The sequence below is a fragment of the Schistocerca serialis genome, chromosome 11, assembly GCF_023864345.2.
Source record: "Schistocerca serialis cubense isolate TAMUIC-IGC-003099 chromosome 11, iqSchSeri2.2, whole genome shotgun sequence".
NCBI lineage: Eukaryota > Metazoa > Arthropoda > Insecta > Orthoptera > Acrididae > Schistocerca > Schistocerca serialis.
Window position 1 is genome coordinate 79215821 of NC_064648.1, and position 17276 is coordinate 79233096.

The 17276-nt window shown below is 37.4% G+C and overlaps 1 protein-coding gene across 1 annotated transcript in view; it reads left to right on the forward strand.

The window, feature by feature from the left end:
* The first annotated feature begins 6187 nt into the window (after positions 1-6187).
* The window catches only part of LOC126426473 (uncharacterized), a 181613-nt gene continuing 170524 nt past the window's right edge, over positions 6188-17276 (forward strand). The window contains exons 1-3 of the mRNA XM_050088385.1: positions 6188-6490; positions 8039-8125; positions 12682-12744. Coding sequence (XP_049944342.1) covers positions 8057-8125; positions 12682-12744 — 132 coding nt within the window. The 5' untranslated portion in view covers positions 6188-6490; positions 8039-8056. The remainder of the gene's footprint in view (positions 6491-8038; positions 8126-12681; positions 12745-17276) is intronic.

The following is a 17276-nucleotide window of genomic DNA, read 5'->3' on the forward strand; positions in this document are numbered from 1 at the left end:
TTTAACAACTGACAAGCATCAAAAGAGTGCTGTGTAGACAAGTTTCACAAGGTGCATTTTAGCTGTGTATGTTTTTACTTGCGACAATTCTATTTGTAATGAATTTTTTGTCAAACCTGTGTGGAATGTGCAATCCGATCTCCACTCAAATGTGAACATCACATGAGTAATGAATGCACAATGGAACATGATGTAGACCTGAATAAGTTTTTAAAGATCTAAAGGTGACAATCTTAGCTGTTGAAACCAGTCAATAAGAAACTGTTTAGATCGAAATCATGCCTATAGACTATTTCTTTGAAGTACATAGAGATCGCTGATTCTCGTTTCTCACTATAAAAAAATTCAGAGACGTTATATGCCAGTTTAAGCTTAGGGAACTGATGTATAATTAGCAGGCTGGTGGAAATATGGGATGAAATATCACAAAGGTGCCATTAGAAAACAAATTTTGTGAACAAACAAAACAAAAATTTTGTACAGCTGCTTGATATGTACTTATGTAGAAATCTGTAACTGGCTGTAGTACGTTTCCAATATAAGGAAACTTTTGAAAGTGGAGTCTTTTGAATTGATATTAGCAAATTAGAATAAAAAGTGACTGATGAACTTTTGTCATAGACTTTCTTCTACCAGTATGAAGCTTACAGTAGACGCTCAAGTTAACAAAACACACAGACTTGGAGAGGAACAAAGCACAAACTGAGTGTGACTTTACCTTCTGGATTCTTTTCTTGACTTTATTTCTAAACTAGTTTTTAGTAAAAATCTGAAAATAAACAGTTAAATATTCATCTAATGCACTTCGCACATTTCTTTAACACAATTATTGTCTTACAACATTATAATGTTTTCTGTCATTGTTAGCACTTTCTTAAAGAGGACATTTAAGCTTCATTTGTCTTCTTATTTTTTTTTCCTCAGGATCGGAGTTCCATGTGACTTTTCAATATAAATACTACATTACTTGTAACAATTATTAACAAAAGGTTGCATGAAGTAATTGTATTTTGAATTCTATTAATCGCTTTCTGAAGCAAAATTAAATCAATCCAAGAATAACAATAATTACCAACTGATGAAACTGTTTCTGTTATGCCACTTGCTGTGGTGTCACTTTGGTTGCAAATCACTCCTGCACCCCACATCAGTTAAATAAGAGCAAATATTGAAGTTACTCTATAACGAATTTGGAATTATGCTTCGTGCAAGTGCACTTAAAGACACTCTAATACCATTCCTTTGCATTGTTAAAAACTACACTTAATCTCTGTAATCTCGTTCATTTCCTATATTAAAGAGTATACTTAATCTGAAGTTATACTGTCACCAGAAACCTCCTTACTTCCTTCCTCAAATCCACTAGGTCAGTGTCTAACGCTTTGTACTCTGTAATGGAGACATAGGGCATCTGTGTACACTCATATTTAAATCGCCACCACCTGGTGGCGAGCGTGCCACAGGGAATTGCACAAGCCTCTTTGTGGAAACAATAAGGTCACTGACCAACAATTAGGATATACATTAAAACAAGAAGTGCACTTTCATGCAAGCATATTTACATAACCATTACAAACCAAAACTTTTCATTGTCTGATATTTTTCGAATCTCTTCAGGGTGGTCTGTTTCCTCTATCATTTTACTCGAATTGTTTACAAATGAATCACTGTCATTATAAAGACTATTGTCATGGAAATCGTTGTTGTTCTAATTTTCACTTTAAGATTTATGTACAAGCTGTACACTGTCTACCACGGAATGGAATGTATATGAAGAATTAGCCATTTCACACCAACTTACTTGAACTTTGTAATTACAACTTTTCTCTCAACATTATGGCTATAGTTCAACACTGAGTTAACACAGACTTCCCTAAATGGGAAGCAGCCAGGTTCGAGAATGGGGCATGTAAGAGCTACAAAAAGCAATATTTGGAATATCAATCGCCACTGGCCATTGGAGTGGGAAGGATTGAGAACATTGAAGCTGCCAACCCTAAAATCCGAATATACTGCCAATACTGTATTTAGTTTCACCATTTGTAGAAATGAGTGAGCTAATGTGAAACTACAAATCATCTTCCATGAACTGTCCAATAATACTTGCTTACTCAGACAGAAATCTTAACTGTGCATCATATAATGGGACAGCATAAACAATATAAATTAACAATGATGTGCCCAGAACTGCAGTGGCCAAACGTTTCATTGCTAGCAACCCTAAATGTAGAAATTAAATATTATATTCCTGTTAATATACACATCATATAGTCACAGTCAGGGCACATGCCGTTTGGAATAAAAACATGCATGATGTTGTTAAAGTTACTTCGTGCTTACCAATAATGAAATAATGCTCCACATCTATTTCTCTTTTTTGACTTAAGTATGGTAACATTATTATTGTGATCAGACTTTCACAACAGTCTCTCTGCATTTCAAAGAATATATAGGATATTTTTCAACATGCACACAAAATTAACTAATAATTTCTTTCAGCAGGCTATAATATAACTTATTTATAACCATACAGTTGCAACATAATTTTTAGAAATAAGTCTGTATGGGTGCCAGTTGGACTGGCAGACATAGCACTTCCTGTGGCTGTAGCACAACAAACAGTACTAAAATCGACACTTTTTGTAGAGGTCTTTGATATAGTCTAAATCTGAATCTGCATATTATCCTACTACACAGGTATAAATATCAAAGCTACCAATACTGCATACTAGCTTCAGAATCACTGAAACCATAATGGCAATTGCTCGATTTACTTCTGACACTAATTAGTGTGGGTGAATGAAAGTGGTGCCAAATAGTTAAAACGACTTTATCTTTTATGACATAACTAAAAGTGGCTTCAATTGAGTGATGCCACAGTAATCGGGGTGCTGCAATTTCTGCATAGTTATACAGTTTTCTATATGGTGTCTGTGTCAACGGAAATTATTGAGGCAGGTATTATGTAGTAGTATAGAGTGTGGCATTCGAATAATTAATTACACATGAAAGAAAATGCAAAAGATACCAAAACGGATTTCAGGCAGGAATAAAATGGAAATCACACATTCACCTTTAAAAGAATTACCATTCAAACCTGAAAATTGTTTTATAAATCATTTCTGAATTACAAAAACAAATTTAGAGTACTTCTTGAATCATGTATCAAGCTACATTTAAAGATAAGGAACACAAATTTTGGACGCAAACCCAGTTTGCCTGAAACTGCAGGTGATAGATACTGGCATGTCAGCGTTATAGTGCCTCTACAGTATCCTCAAAAATACATTTTTGAGGTACTTACATGAGACGCTGGATGATGTTTACAGACATAGCAATCATAATAAAATTTCTATCTGTGGACCACTTTCGAATAACAAGAACAAATGTTGCATAGTTGTAGAGCTGCATATTGGACACCAATTAAAAATCCGATACTCATATTAAAGATGCATTATAAGTTCGAGTGAAACTGCAAATGACACTTCGATATTTGACATGTGGCATTTACCTGTCATCTCTCCAAAATTTATATCATGTCCCCAAATACAAATTTTGAAATTCTTGCATGTTCTGTTCCATGTTGTGCACTATGACCAGAAGATACAATTGAGAGCTAATATTTTTTCATCCTTGCACCCAACGTCAGTTAAAAATGACAAAACAATAATGTTACTCTATAATAAATTTTGTAGATATGCTTTGTTCAAGTACACTATAATATAATTGAACATTGAATATCCATGTTCCTGTATTAAAAGCTAGAGTCAAGTTGAAAGTAAATTGCCAACAGTAACCTTATTTACTTCCTTTCTGAAATTCACTGGATAGATGCTCAAATGTATGTCGCCAGTACTCTGATCTGAATACATTTGCCAATATTGTGTTGACATTCAACATTTGTAGAATTCAGTGAGCTGCAGTGAAACTACAAATCCCCTTCCACTAATTACATAATGACACATGCTTACACACAACCATAACCTACCCATGTGCATGATAGCACAGATATGATACATTTCCACCACATAGATTAACCATTTTTGCTCATATCTGCAATCTCAGAAAACTTTTGCTATGAACAACTTCGAAAGTAGGAAGTTGATATATGCTCCTACTGAAATAATTTAACTAAAAACATACATATCATGTTGTAAGAATTGCTTGGTACTCAGCTTGTACACAACCTACAGAATGATACCACACTTTGTATCTTCTTGTTGTCTCACCGGCTAAGCAGAGTAATAACAGTATTTCTACCCAACTTTCTCAAATTATCACAACATATTTTAAAGAAAATACAGATTGTTTTTCTAACAACAAAAAATAAGCAAACACCATCCCAACAGGCCTTGAAGGTTCAATAGTACTGACTGGCCGCCATGTCATCCTCAATCTTTAGGCATCATCAGATGGGGATATGGAGGAGCACATAGTGAGTATACCACTCTCCCAGCCATTGTCAGTTTCTGTGAGCAGCTTTTGTAGACACATAACATAAAATAACAGGTTTCTAGAGAACAATTTTTTTCATGTAGTGCCAAACGTTTTCAGCAAACAATCTTTTTAGGTGCCAGATAAATCTGTACACACGCCTCTCTTCGAAGATTTTAACGATTTCTTATGTTCATTGATTTAGACATAGTGATTAATTCTTATTTTGGCTTTTGGCATAAATAAATGACAACTGTAGACAATTTCCCACGTACCTACATCAACATCTATGCTCTGTAGGCCAGCCTGAAATCAATGGTACAGGGTATGTCCAAATACCAGTTATTAGTGTTTCTTCCCATTTCATTCCCTTGGAACATGGGAAGCATGACTGATTGAACGCCTCTGCATGTGCTGTAATTAATCTAATCTTTCCCTCACTATACCTATGTGATTGATACATAAGGGGTTATAATATATTCGCATAGTCATCATTCAAAGTCGGTTCTCGATACTTTGTTAGTAATCTTTCTTAGGATAGTTTATGTCTGTCTTCAAATTCTGGAGTTCAGCTTCTTCAGCATCTCTGTGACATTTTCACAAATCTCAAACAAACCTGTGTCCATTTGTGCTGCCCTTCTCTGTATACTTTCAATATCTCCTGTTAGCCCTTTGTGGGACAGGTCACACACACTTGAACAATATGCTAGAACCAATCACATGACAAATTTGTAAGCAATTTCCTTTGTAGACTAATTGCACTTCCCCAGTATTCTACCAATAAACTGGAGTCTACCTTCTGCTTTTGCACCGACTGAGCCACCTCATATCCCTACAAAGGGCTATACCCAGGTATTTGTACAGCTCGCCTCATCGGTATTATAGTCATAGGATACTACACTTTTTCGTGTTCAAGTGCACAGTGTTATGTTTCTGATCAGTTAAAGCAAGTTGTCAGTTATTACATGCCTTTGACATCTTATCACGATCTGGCTGAAAATTTACACAGCTTCTTTCAGACAGTACTTCATTATGGATGACTGCATCATCTGCAAAAAGTCTGAAGTTACTGTTAATATTGTATGCAAGGTCATTAATATACGCTATGAACAGCAAGAGCCTAACACACTTCCCTGGGGCACATCTGAAGTTATTACTACATGTATATATATATATATATATATATATATATATATATATATATATGCATGTTTCAGTTATTCTTTGTACTCTGTTAGTCATTTGCTGCCACAACCATATCACGTTCACTGATGTGGACATCCTCAAAGAGGTCAGGTCTATTTGTTGCCGTTAGAAACAATATATTTTCATTATGAGTGAGGTTCCTAACTGTCTGTTCTAGTTAGTTTTCAGAGACGGCAACGGGACCGATGACCTCACTGTTTGGTCTCCTCCCCAAAATTAACCAACAAACGACTTTAATTTTTTTCCTAGCAGATATGCAGCTCTGACTCCAAGAATGTTAGAACGACCTCCGTGGTAGGTTCTTTCTTCCGCATTTATTGACTTTGACCACAGCAGCAGACGGCTGTAGAGTTTAGTAGTTCGTGTCATGCGTTTGTACGGTATTATGTGGCGTTTTCTGTGTAATATATGAGTGATTTGATGGTGGAGACAGGACATCACGGAAAGACGCATATTGAGTGTGGTACTAAGTCAATACTTAATTATCATTACAGCTAACTGCCTCGAATGAAGTAGTTAGCCAATGCCTTGTAATGATGCTATAGTAACTGTTCGTACAGTAATTATATAGGTTTAATATCATTTATTGGGCCCATTTGAATGATAAGTTTGTTCCACATTTAATTCTTGTATCATCTTTGGCGCCTCTGGTTATGGTTTGAGATATCCTTAGAATTTCGTAAGTAATTATTTCAGGTTATGTGTATCAGTACCAAACACTTGTTATTTTCAGTGAGCTTGTGTTTCCGCATTGCGAGCAGGAGGTGACTAGTGTTTAGACAAACATATTAGTGCACATTACGTACCTGTGCTGTTCGGCAATTACGAAAAATACCAGATCGACGCGTGGGTATGTAATATGCTTGCTGTTTTCGTTCTGTCCGATAAAATTGCAAAATGTTCCCCGTGATGTGGCAAAAGAACCGCCAGAAATTTTGATGTGTTGTCTGTAATTACCGGAAAAGTGTCTATATGCTGTGGTGGTTAGAGAAAGTGAAGGTCAATGTGAAATACTTTGTCATGGACGAAAAAAGGCCCTCATGAAGTTCACACACACGCTGCATTCATATTGTTATATTTACTTGCGTTGTGCATGCGAAGTTCGGCAACAATATTTTTGAAGGAAAGAATAGGGACAGTAAGAGTTTACTGTAATCTGATTTGTAGTTCGCCCGGGTTATAGCGCAAACAGTTGTACTACCGATACATCAGATTCGTTAGCACACGTTAATACACAGAGTAACAGGGATTGGTTATGTTGGTATGAAAGAGAATGCTATAGAGGGAATTCATCGTGTTGCGTTTTCCATGGATTTTCAATGTGCCTATGTGCTCCATAGTTTAGTAAATAGTGTTAACTGCTGTTTGTAGTAATGTGCACGTTTCAATCTATGGAAGGATATGGGAAATGTAATTGACTCTGTAAGGCCTAATGGGTGTGTGTAATTGCCATCGACAAAAGCATCCCAAAACCACAGAACATTGTCATGGGTCACTTATGAGAAAGTAATTTCACTAAGTCTTGTTAGAGGAATTTAATCGGTGTTAAATCTTGACAGTCAAGAATCATTTATTTTTCCACGCGACGTTGAGGCAGCAGTGTGTGTTTTTTAGTGACTGGGTAAAGATTGCAGCATTGCGCTATATTGATTTGATAATGTTGCATATAGATGACTGTATAAGGAAACAGTTGTTAAAAATACGTACTAAACTGACTGAAAAAGAAGAAAGTTCTGTCTGTATGGGTGGATTTTCGTGTTCTGATTTTCTGAATACCATGAGCAAATATGGGTTTATAGATTGATTGAAAGTGCAGCCAGTATGATTGAGAAATAATTCTTTTCTGTCCTTGCATACGTTGTTAAGAACATAATTATAAACCTCTTACATTATTCTATATATTAAGGAATTTGCAGGATACATTGACAGGCTTCGATATAGCTCGAGACTCATTTTAATCTTTTATTCTTCATATGTAAAATTGTCTACAGTAAATAGATTTGTCTGGTAAATTAACTTTATCTTAGTTGCTTCACATGACACTTAGAAATTTATGTGGAAAAAGCAAGATATGTCAGCTACCATATTCAGAATAGGATTGTATACTACAAGCAAATGCTACTAAGTAACAGCAGTAACTGTAAGTCATTTGTTTCCATTGTGTGTGGTTTTTGTTTTCTGTCAAATTGAGTTGTGTTTTCCATTAATGACAGTGAGGCTTCAGAGTCCTCATAACCAGAAAGTTGTAAATCAGTTCTTTTTATCAGGTTCTTTGTTCCTCAGCCAGTTTTAAATTTTTAATATGCATTGACTCGTTTGCTGCAGCCAGAAAATGCTGCCTGTTAACTATGTTGAATAGTAACAATTTAAACATCACTTTTGCTTTCTTGTTTTTCAGTGGATTAGGAGAGCACTCATGGACTCAAAGGGAACTAGTTGGCTGAAAAAAGAGAAGAATGAAGTATATGCTGAACCAGTCTCCTTGGTAAATAGCTTCATGTGTTTTTTACCATTGTTTCATTAATTTCTCTGTGCAATGTGGTGTGTAAACAAGCAGATTACCTTCCCTGTTTGTCAGATGAAATATTTGGGGGTCGACAGAAGCGTCCGATCCCACGCGTCGGCTTTGACCCGTGACGTAAGGGTGTTGTCGTGTGTGACGTCATGACGGCGCGGAGTTTGGTTTGTGAGTGTGGCGTGTTTGTAGATGTCATCGTGTTGTGGTTTGTTGTGCTCTCTGGTGATATGTTTAGGGTTTTCGTTTGTGTGGTGTAATGGGCTCAGTTTGCTTTTGCTCATTATCCGGAATTGTTAGTGACGGCTGTGTTTGTAGTGGAATTCGTTTTAGTGAGTTAATGATTTTGTGTGAAGGTTAATTTAGTGTTGTTCGCTGTACATCGTGTGGCAATTTTAGTAAAATTAATCGGTTGTTGTTTTTGTTCAGGAATGGATATGACGCATAAAATTAACAGTGCGCAGGTCAAGGGAAGTGTTCGATCCCAATGTGTGGCTGTGTATGTTGGTATCTGGAGATGTTTATGAGCTATATAGGCCAAGGGATGTGATTGAGCTGATTTTATGGGATCGGGAGCTGCTGTTGAGCTGTATAGGTCAAGGGAATTGTCCGATTCCAGAAGATGTGTTTAGTGGTATTTGGGGAGTTTTGTGATGTAGGTTTTTTCGTCCTTTTGTGTGGTTTCGTATGGGGGTGGGTGTCTAAATTTGTTTATATTTAGTTTGATCCCACCCCAAAACACCCCATTTCCCGCGCTTGTCCCGTTAGTGTCGTTAGGCTTTTTGTGGAAAGTGTGTGTGTTTTTCGATGTATTTTCGTCCTCATAATGTATACGTACCGACTGTATATGCGCCATATTGGAATCGTGGTTTATGGTCGTTTCCGCCATACTTGTGACGTCATGGGTCAAAGCAGACGGGCGGGATCGGACGCTTCCGTGTTTCCAATATTTGGTACTGGCCGTTGGTTTTGATTCTTGACCAAATGAAGTTGTGACTCTTGGCTGTGCAACATATTTGCAATGGATTGGTATCTTGTAGTATATAATGCTGCTCTCCAATATTTAATTTGTTTTAAAATTTCTGTAGCTTATTGTTAGTGTGATGTTGGCATGCCAGTAGTTAATGATTACAGGTTTGTTGTCTACTAGGAAATTGTCACATGTTCTTGAACTATTGTAGTGTTTGCAATCACTTGTTACAAATTAATTTTCTACTTTGAGATTTAGTTTGGTGTGTTGTTAATGTCTAGATTTGTTCCTTTCTTAGAAAGTGGTATTATTAATGGATATGAGTAGGACTTTACTTGCTAGAGTGCAGATGATTCAGCTGCTACTGTAGATCAGTTGTATGGCTTGCTGGATGAATTGATCAGATGCTCTATTTGTGGTCAGTTTTTAAGTTGACCATAGTTGCTTTCTGAGACAAGAGGGGATATATATATGAGGACTTATTGCAAAGATAATAGTTGGTAGTCTATTTGTCATGGTGCCTGATGGTGAAATCTAAACTCATGACGTACAATATTGTTTTTCTGGTGTATTATTTTTGCTATTGCTCATCTAATTGGTTTTATGCACTCAATGTTCTTGTTAGCAATATTACTGTTCGTGATCAGTTTTTGATTTGGGGGTAGGTATTCAGAATCTATTAAATTTAGGGAAGTGGTATGTGACAAAGAGCTCTTATTGAAATCCTTTGAGGAGCTTAAATACTATTAAATGAAAGAGCAGTTGGTAGTATAATTTACAACCCTAAGAAGGAAATGGTGGTAATGCTGATACTAAAAGAGTAAAGGAGTGTTACAGTTTTAACTACAGAATGTTTGCAATGCTCTTTAACGAGTAGATTTTCACATTACCACTCTAAATATTTGGTAACACATAAATTACTTAAATATTAGTATAATCACAGAGTTCAACTATGTGGGCTCAAATATGACACATCTGTAACACACAACATATGCCTACGGATTTGGTGCTCATAAAAGAAATAATTATAGCAGAATGTCACTGTCAGCTTCTGGCAAATTAAAACATGCTAAAGCTACTGTTAGAGCTCACTTCTTGATTCAGTATTTCTGAGATCAGCTGGATTTGAAGTTCCCAGTGTGTGGCCATCAACATTCTACGGATAATTCTCTCCTCATTGAACTTGTTTTGAAAATATATTGTTCATTTTTTACTTCATCAAAGTGCTGTAATTTGTGTTTTTGTAGCTAGATCAAAACACTTGTGACCCTATAAAGATGTCTTTGCTCTGCATCATTCATCTTGAAAGTTTATCTAGAAGCAGTGAAAACACAAATGTATACCCATGCTAGACAATGTCATGTTATGAAAGTAGCCTTGACAGGTTTTATAAGTGTCAACTGCCAAAGTCTGGGTCAAGTAGGACCCTTCCCCCCCCCCCCCCCCCCCTGAAGGAAGAAAACCTTTGTACTTTCAATGTCTCACTTAACTTTCTTTCTACGAACTTGGTGTTTGTAGTGTCTTGCTCATATTCAGGGTGTTCATTCTTTTAGTGGTACTGTAGGTCTAGCATTGATCTCAAAATGTAAGCAGTTGGTAAAGGCAAGTCATCGTAGATTTAGCACACATGCCTTCTTATCACTTCTTTTTGGAACAACTAAAGAAGTGATGACTACAATGCACTTTCATATCATGTGTTACATCTATATTGTAAATGTATGTTTTTCCATTAGCTCAAAGCTGTAGGACTGTGTGACTGAACAGTCGCTGTTCCAGCTTTTCATGTGAGGTTGTATCTGAACTAGTCCAATGGTGAAAAGCAAAACTCAGTTGCCGATAACTCAGGTGCCTCAGTTACATTTTCCAAAGACCAGATAAAGTAAAATCAAACACAGAAAATGTGGAGGTGATGCTGTGCTGCCTGTGGAATTGGTCAAGGACATAGGGTGACAGAATAGGGCTTCTAGGTGCAGTGTTGGGAGGCTGTACGGGGGGTGGTGGGGAGAGTTGTGGGGTAGGTGTGTGCAGTGCTAGACTGAGAGCAGGGTAGGGAGTAGGTGGGGCGGAGCATACAGACTAGTGAACATTGATGCTATGGGGGGTTATGGGGATGAGTGATATGTTGTAGGAAGAGTTTCCATTTTGTACAATTTAGGGAAGTGCTGTCACCCTCTATGATCACATCCCCTAACACACATGACTTTGTCACTGAACAGTACCTTCCCCAGTGTCTGACTGTCTCCTAACCTACAGCCCATTCCTGGTTGCCATGTCCAACTACATTCTCACACACAATTACTTCTCTATTGAAGGGATTGCCTAGAAACAAATCTGCAGTACATCAAAGGCCAACTGTGTCACAATGTTCTGCAAATTTATTCATAGGCCACCTCGAGGATTCCTTACTAACCACCCAGAATCACAAACCATTCACCAGATCAAGATTCGTTGATGACATTTTTGTAATCTTATTGGTTAGTTTATTGAACCTGATCTGATTAAGTCCATCAGACCCTCTATTAAATTGGACCATGGTTTCCCTTTTTATATCATATTTTTCTGAAACTAAGTTTTAATATGGCAAATAGTATTACAATGATTTGAGTGTCTGAAGTTGCAGTGTCAGTGAATAATACTATGAACTAAAAGTTAATACTGGCAGTTCTTCTACTACTGCAGATGCTACCACTAGTGGTTCTGGTAGTGGCGGTGATGAAAGAATTTCTAGGTGTGCAAGGTAGACTTTTTCTGATGCACAGTGTTATGGGGAAAGGAAATGTAAGGAGACTCCACCAGCTAAGAATATTGGGAAACAATGTGGTTTGAAGGAAATGCTAAGGGTCACACTGAGGCATGCACAGCCTAAAATTTCCTTTACAGGCTTTTCCTAGAAAAGGAATTCCCATGCCTTGTCTTGTCAGTCACAAATACAGAAGCGTCAGATTCCACCCATCTGCTTTGACCCATGACGTCACAAATATGGTGGAAACGAACATACACTAAGACTACAATATGGCGCCTATGATGTCATTACATAAACATGACCACTAACACGAAAATACAATTAAAAACCAACACACACGTTCCACAAAAACCTAAGGAAACTAACGGGACAAGCGTGGGAAATTGGGGGTTTTTGGGTGGGGACAAAGTAAATACGAACAAATTTAGACACACACCACCATACTAAACGACACAAAACGACAAAAAAGATGGCACAAAACTACTCAAATTCATATAAAATACTTAATGATGAGTAAATAAAGATTATGGAAGTAGGAAATATGATCGAAAAAAAGCAGCATAGGAAAATGAAGTGCAAGATGCTAATAAATTTTCAAATATGTTGTCACTGATAATTCATATAACTTTTTGATCATTACCATTGAAATGCACCTTACTGACTGTCACTGAGAAAGCCACTCTCTGAAAAGAATGAGTCATTTATTCTTTCGAAGTGTCATAGACTTACAATATGTGATACTTGTTTGTAATATATCTAAAATGGTCTTCTTAAAAGAACTTCTTGCAGATATTTTTTTACTATTCACCACAGGTTCAGTTACACACATCTACCATGAAAGTAAAAGAAGAATTGGATGAGCAAGTGAACCAACAGGTAAGTCTAGAATTTGTGTGACTGTATGAAACTAAGCAGTGTTATGTTACGGCTCAGTTTTGGTGAATATAATATAGATTGGCTTGATGCGCTTGTCCATGGCAGTCTACCCTCTATAAACCTCTTAATCTCTGATGACTGTCACCTACTACATCCATTCGAACTTGCTTCTTGTCTTCATGCCATAGTCTCCCTCTACACTTTTTACCCTCACATACCCCTCCATTACCAAACTGACTATCCCTAGATGCCTCAGAATTTGTGCTATTAATAGGTCCCTTGTGTTAGTGAAATTGGTCCCCATATTCCTCCCTCATTTGTTTCGTCTACCCATCAAATCTTCAGCATTCTTCTGTAGCACATTCCAGATGCTTCCATTCTCATCTTGTCTGAATTGCCTATCATTTATGTTTGACTTCCATACAGGGCTGCACTGCAAATATCTTCAGAAAATACTTCCTAACACTTAAATTTATATTAGATGTGAACAGTCCTCTTTATTAGGCACATGTTCCTTGATATTCCTAGTCTTCACTTTATTTCTTTCTTACTTCAGCCATTGTCAGTTACTTTGGTGCCCAAATAGCAAAAGTTGTCTGCTACTTTTAGTGTCTCATTTTCTAGTTGAAACTCAACATTGACAGATCTATTTCAGCTAGATTCTATTGCTTTTATTGATGTTTGTTGTACAATCTCTTCTAGTAATACTATACAATTTTACTCTTCCAGCTTTTACCTCCCACAAATCCCTTCATTGACAATTTCAAGATGCTGGTTTTGTTGATAGAATTACATTGTCATTGGTAAACACACAGTTTCCTTTATCTTCCAGATTTCCTTCATGTCTTCATCGTACAGAGTGCATATCAGATGTGCGCTACAAGCCTGTCTCATTTCCTACTCAATGCTTCCCTTTCATGTCTTTCAGCTCTTACAACTGGAGTCTGGTTTCTGTGAAAGTTGCAAACAAACTTGGGCTTCCTGTCTATTTATTCTGCTGCTGTCCAAACTCCAAAGAGTGCAGTCAACTCCACATTCTCAAAAGCATTTCAGTAAATCTGCAAAAGCTGTAAACACAATTTTGTCTTTCTTTAACTCTTCTAAGGTGAGCCATAGTATCAGTATTGCCTTGTATTACATGGTCCTGGTACCCAAAGTGATCTTATGTAAGGTTAACCCTCTAAAAGCTTTTCCATTCTTGCAAGCATGTCCTATTAATCTGATAATATTCACACCTGTTAGCACCTGCCTTTCTTCAAATTTGAATTACTGCATTCTGGTTGACGTATGACTGTACATCAACTATCTCATATCTTGCACAAAAGTGGAATAATTTTGTCATGGATGGCTTTCCCAAGTATCCCAATAATTCTGAGGGAATGTCAACTGCAATGGCCTTGTTAAGACTTCGCTCTTTCAGTGTTGTATCATTCTGGCCATATTATGATATCTCCAGTCTTGTCTACAACTACTTTCTTTCCCCTTTCTGGAGCAAGTTTGTTCCCCTTTGCCGTACAACCATTCTTGTTTAGCCATATTGCATGTTCTGTTAAAATCATTCCAGTAATGTCTGTATTCCCTTTTGTCTGTTTTAATAGCCACATGTTTGTATTTTCTCTTCTCATCAGTTAAATTCAGCATCTCATGAGTTGTTAAGGTATTCGTATTAGGCCTTACTTTTTACCTATGTTTCATCCTGCCTTCACTGTTTCATTTCCCAGTGTATAATTACCCTCTATGTATCACTTGTTGCCTAATGCTAATTTTCAAACTATCAATGATTTTTGGTTCATTCAACTTACCCAAATCCCATGTACTTAAATTCTACTTTTACCATTTCAACAACATTACTCTGCAGTTAATAAAAACAACTCTATCCAGAGTCCACATCTATCACTGGAAATGTTTTGTAGTTTACAATCCTGTTTTGAAATCTTTGTTTTTGACATTACATAATCTGCTTGAAACCTTTTGCTTTCTCCACGTTATTCCACATACACAAGCTTCTTTCATGATACTTGAAACACGTGTTTGCAGTGACTAATTCATGCAATGTGCAAAATTCTACCAGGCAGCTTCCCCCTTTCAGTCATTTATGCCATTGGATGTTCTCGTAACTATTGTGCATCCTGTTCCTACTATTGAATTTCATTACCTTCTAGAATTGGCTTTCATCTTCCTTAGCTATTGAATAATTACTCATCAAACTTTTTCCTATTCCATTCTTCTCCTGGTCTGGTTGCCATACAAATTTCTACCACTGTTGTATTTCCTTCGTGCCTATTTCAGCTATGGTAATTCATTGACATTGCTGTTGATAATAGCTTACTCATGTTCCTGTTTTCTTGCTCATTACTAGAGCTCTCCCTGCATGACTCCTATTTGATTTTTTGTAGATAATCCTGTACTGACCTGACCAGAAGTCTTGTACTTTCTGCCACTGCACTTCAGCTCTTACTACAACTGAATACAACCTATCAATGGTTCCTTTTTAAAGTCTCAAACCTCCCTAGGCTGTTGTCATCATCGTCAGTTCAGAGACTGGTTTCGTGTAGCTCTCCATACTACCCTATCCTCTGCAAGCTTCTTCATCTGAAAGTACGTACTGCACTCTACATCTTTTTGAATCTGCGTAGTGTATTCATCTCTTTGTCTCTCTCTCTCTCTCTCTCTCTTTGACTTTTACCCTCCACATGTTGTTGTTGTTGTTGTGGTCTTCAGTCCTGAGACTGGTTTGATGCAGCTCTCCATGCTACTCTATCCTGTGCAAGCTTTTTCATCTCCCAGTACCTACTGCAACCTACATCCTTCTGAATCTGCTTAGTGTATTCATCTCTTGGTCTCCCTCTACGATTTTTACCCTCCACGCTCCCCTCCAATACTAAATTGGTGATCCCTTGATGCCTCAGAACATGTCCTACCAACCGATCCCTTCTTCTGGTCAAGCTGTGCCACAAACTTCTCTTCTCCCCAATCCTACTCAATACTTCCTCATTAGTTATGTGATCTACCCATCTAATCTTCAGCATTCTTCTGTAGCACCACATTTCGAAAGCTTCTATTCTCTTCTTGTCCAAACTATTTATCGTCCATGTTTCACTTCCATACATGGCTACACTCCATACGAATACTTTCAGAAATGACTTCCTGACACTTAAATCAATACTGGATGTTAACAAATTTCTCTTCTTCAGAAACGCTTTCCTTGCCATTGCCAGCCTACATTTTATATCCTCTCTACTTCGACCATCATCAGTTATTTTGCTCCCCAAATAGCAAAACTCCTTTACTACTTTAAGTGCCTCATTTCCTAATCTAATTCCCTCAGCATCACCCGACTTAATTAGACTACATTCCATTATCCTTGTTTTGCTTTTGTTGATGTTCATCTTATATCCTCCTTTCAAGACACTGTCCATTCCATTCAACTGCTCTTCCAAGTCCTTTGCTGTCTCTGACAGAATTACAATGTCATCGGCGAACCTCAAAGTTTTTATTTCTTCTCCATGAATTTTAATACCTACTCCAAATTTTTCTTTTGTTTCTTTTACTGCTTGCTCAATATACAGATTGAACAACATCGGGGAGAGGCTACAACCCTGTCTTACTCCCTTCCCAACCACTGCTTCCCTTTCATGTCCTTCGACTCTTATAACTGCCATCTGGTTTCTGTACAAATTGTAAATAGCCTTTCGCTCCCTGTATTTTACCCCTGCCACCTTTAGAATTTGAAAGAGAGTATTCCAGTCAACATTGTCAAAAGCTTTCTCTAAGTCTACAAATGCTAGAAACGTAGGTTTGCCTTTCCTTAATCTTTCTTCTAAGATAAGTCGTAAGGTCAGTATTGCCTCACGTGTTCCAGTGTTTCTACGGAATCCAAACTGATCTTCCCCGAGGTTGGCTTCTACTAGTTTTTCCATTCGTCTGTAAAGAATTCGTGTTAGTATTTTGCAGCTGTGACTTATTAAGCTGATAGTTCGGTAATTTTCACATCTGTCAACACCTGCTTTCTTTGGGATTGGAATTATTATATTCTTCTTGAAGTCTGTGGGTATTTCGCCTGTTTCATACATCTTGCTCACCAGATGGTAGAGTTTTGTCAGGACTGGCTCTCCCACGGCCGTCAGTAGTTCCAATGGAATATTGTCTACTCCGGGGGCCTTGTTTCGACTCAGGTCTTTCAGTGCTCTGTCAAACTCTTCACGCAGTATCATATCTCCCATTTCATCTTCATCTACATCCTCTTCCATTTCCATAATACTGTCCTCAAGTACATCGCCCTTGTATAGACCCTCTATATACTCCTTCCACCTTTCTGCTTTCCCTTCTTTGCTTAGAACTGGATTTCCATCTGAGCTCTTGATATTCATACAAGTCGTTCTCTTATCTCCAAAGGTCTCTTTAATTTTCCTGTAGGCGGTATCTATCTTACCCCTAGTGAGATAGGCCTCTACATCCTTACATTTGTCCTCTAGCCATCCCTGCTTAGCCATTTTGCACTTCCTGTCGATCTCATTTTTGAGACGTTTGTA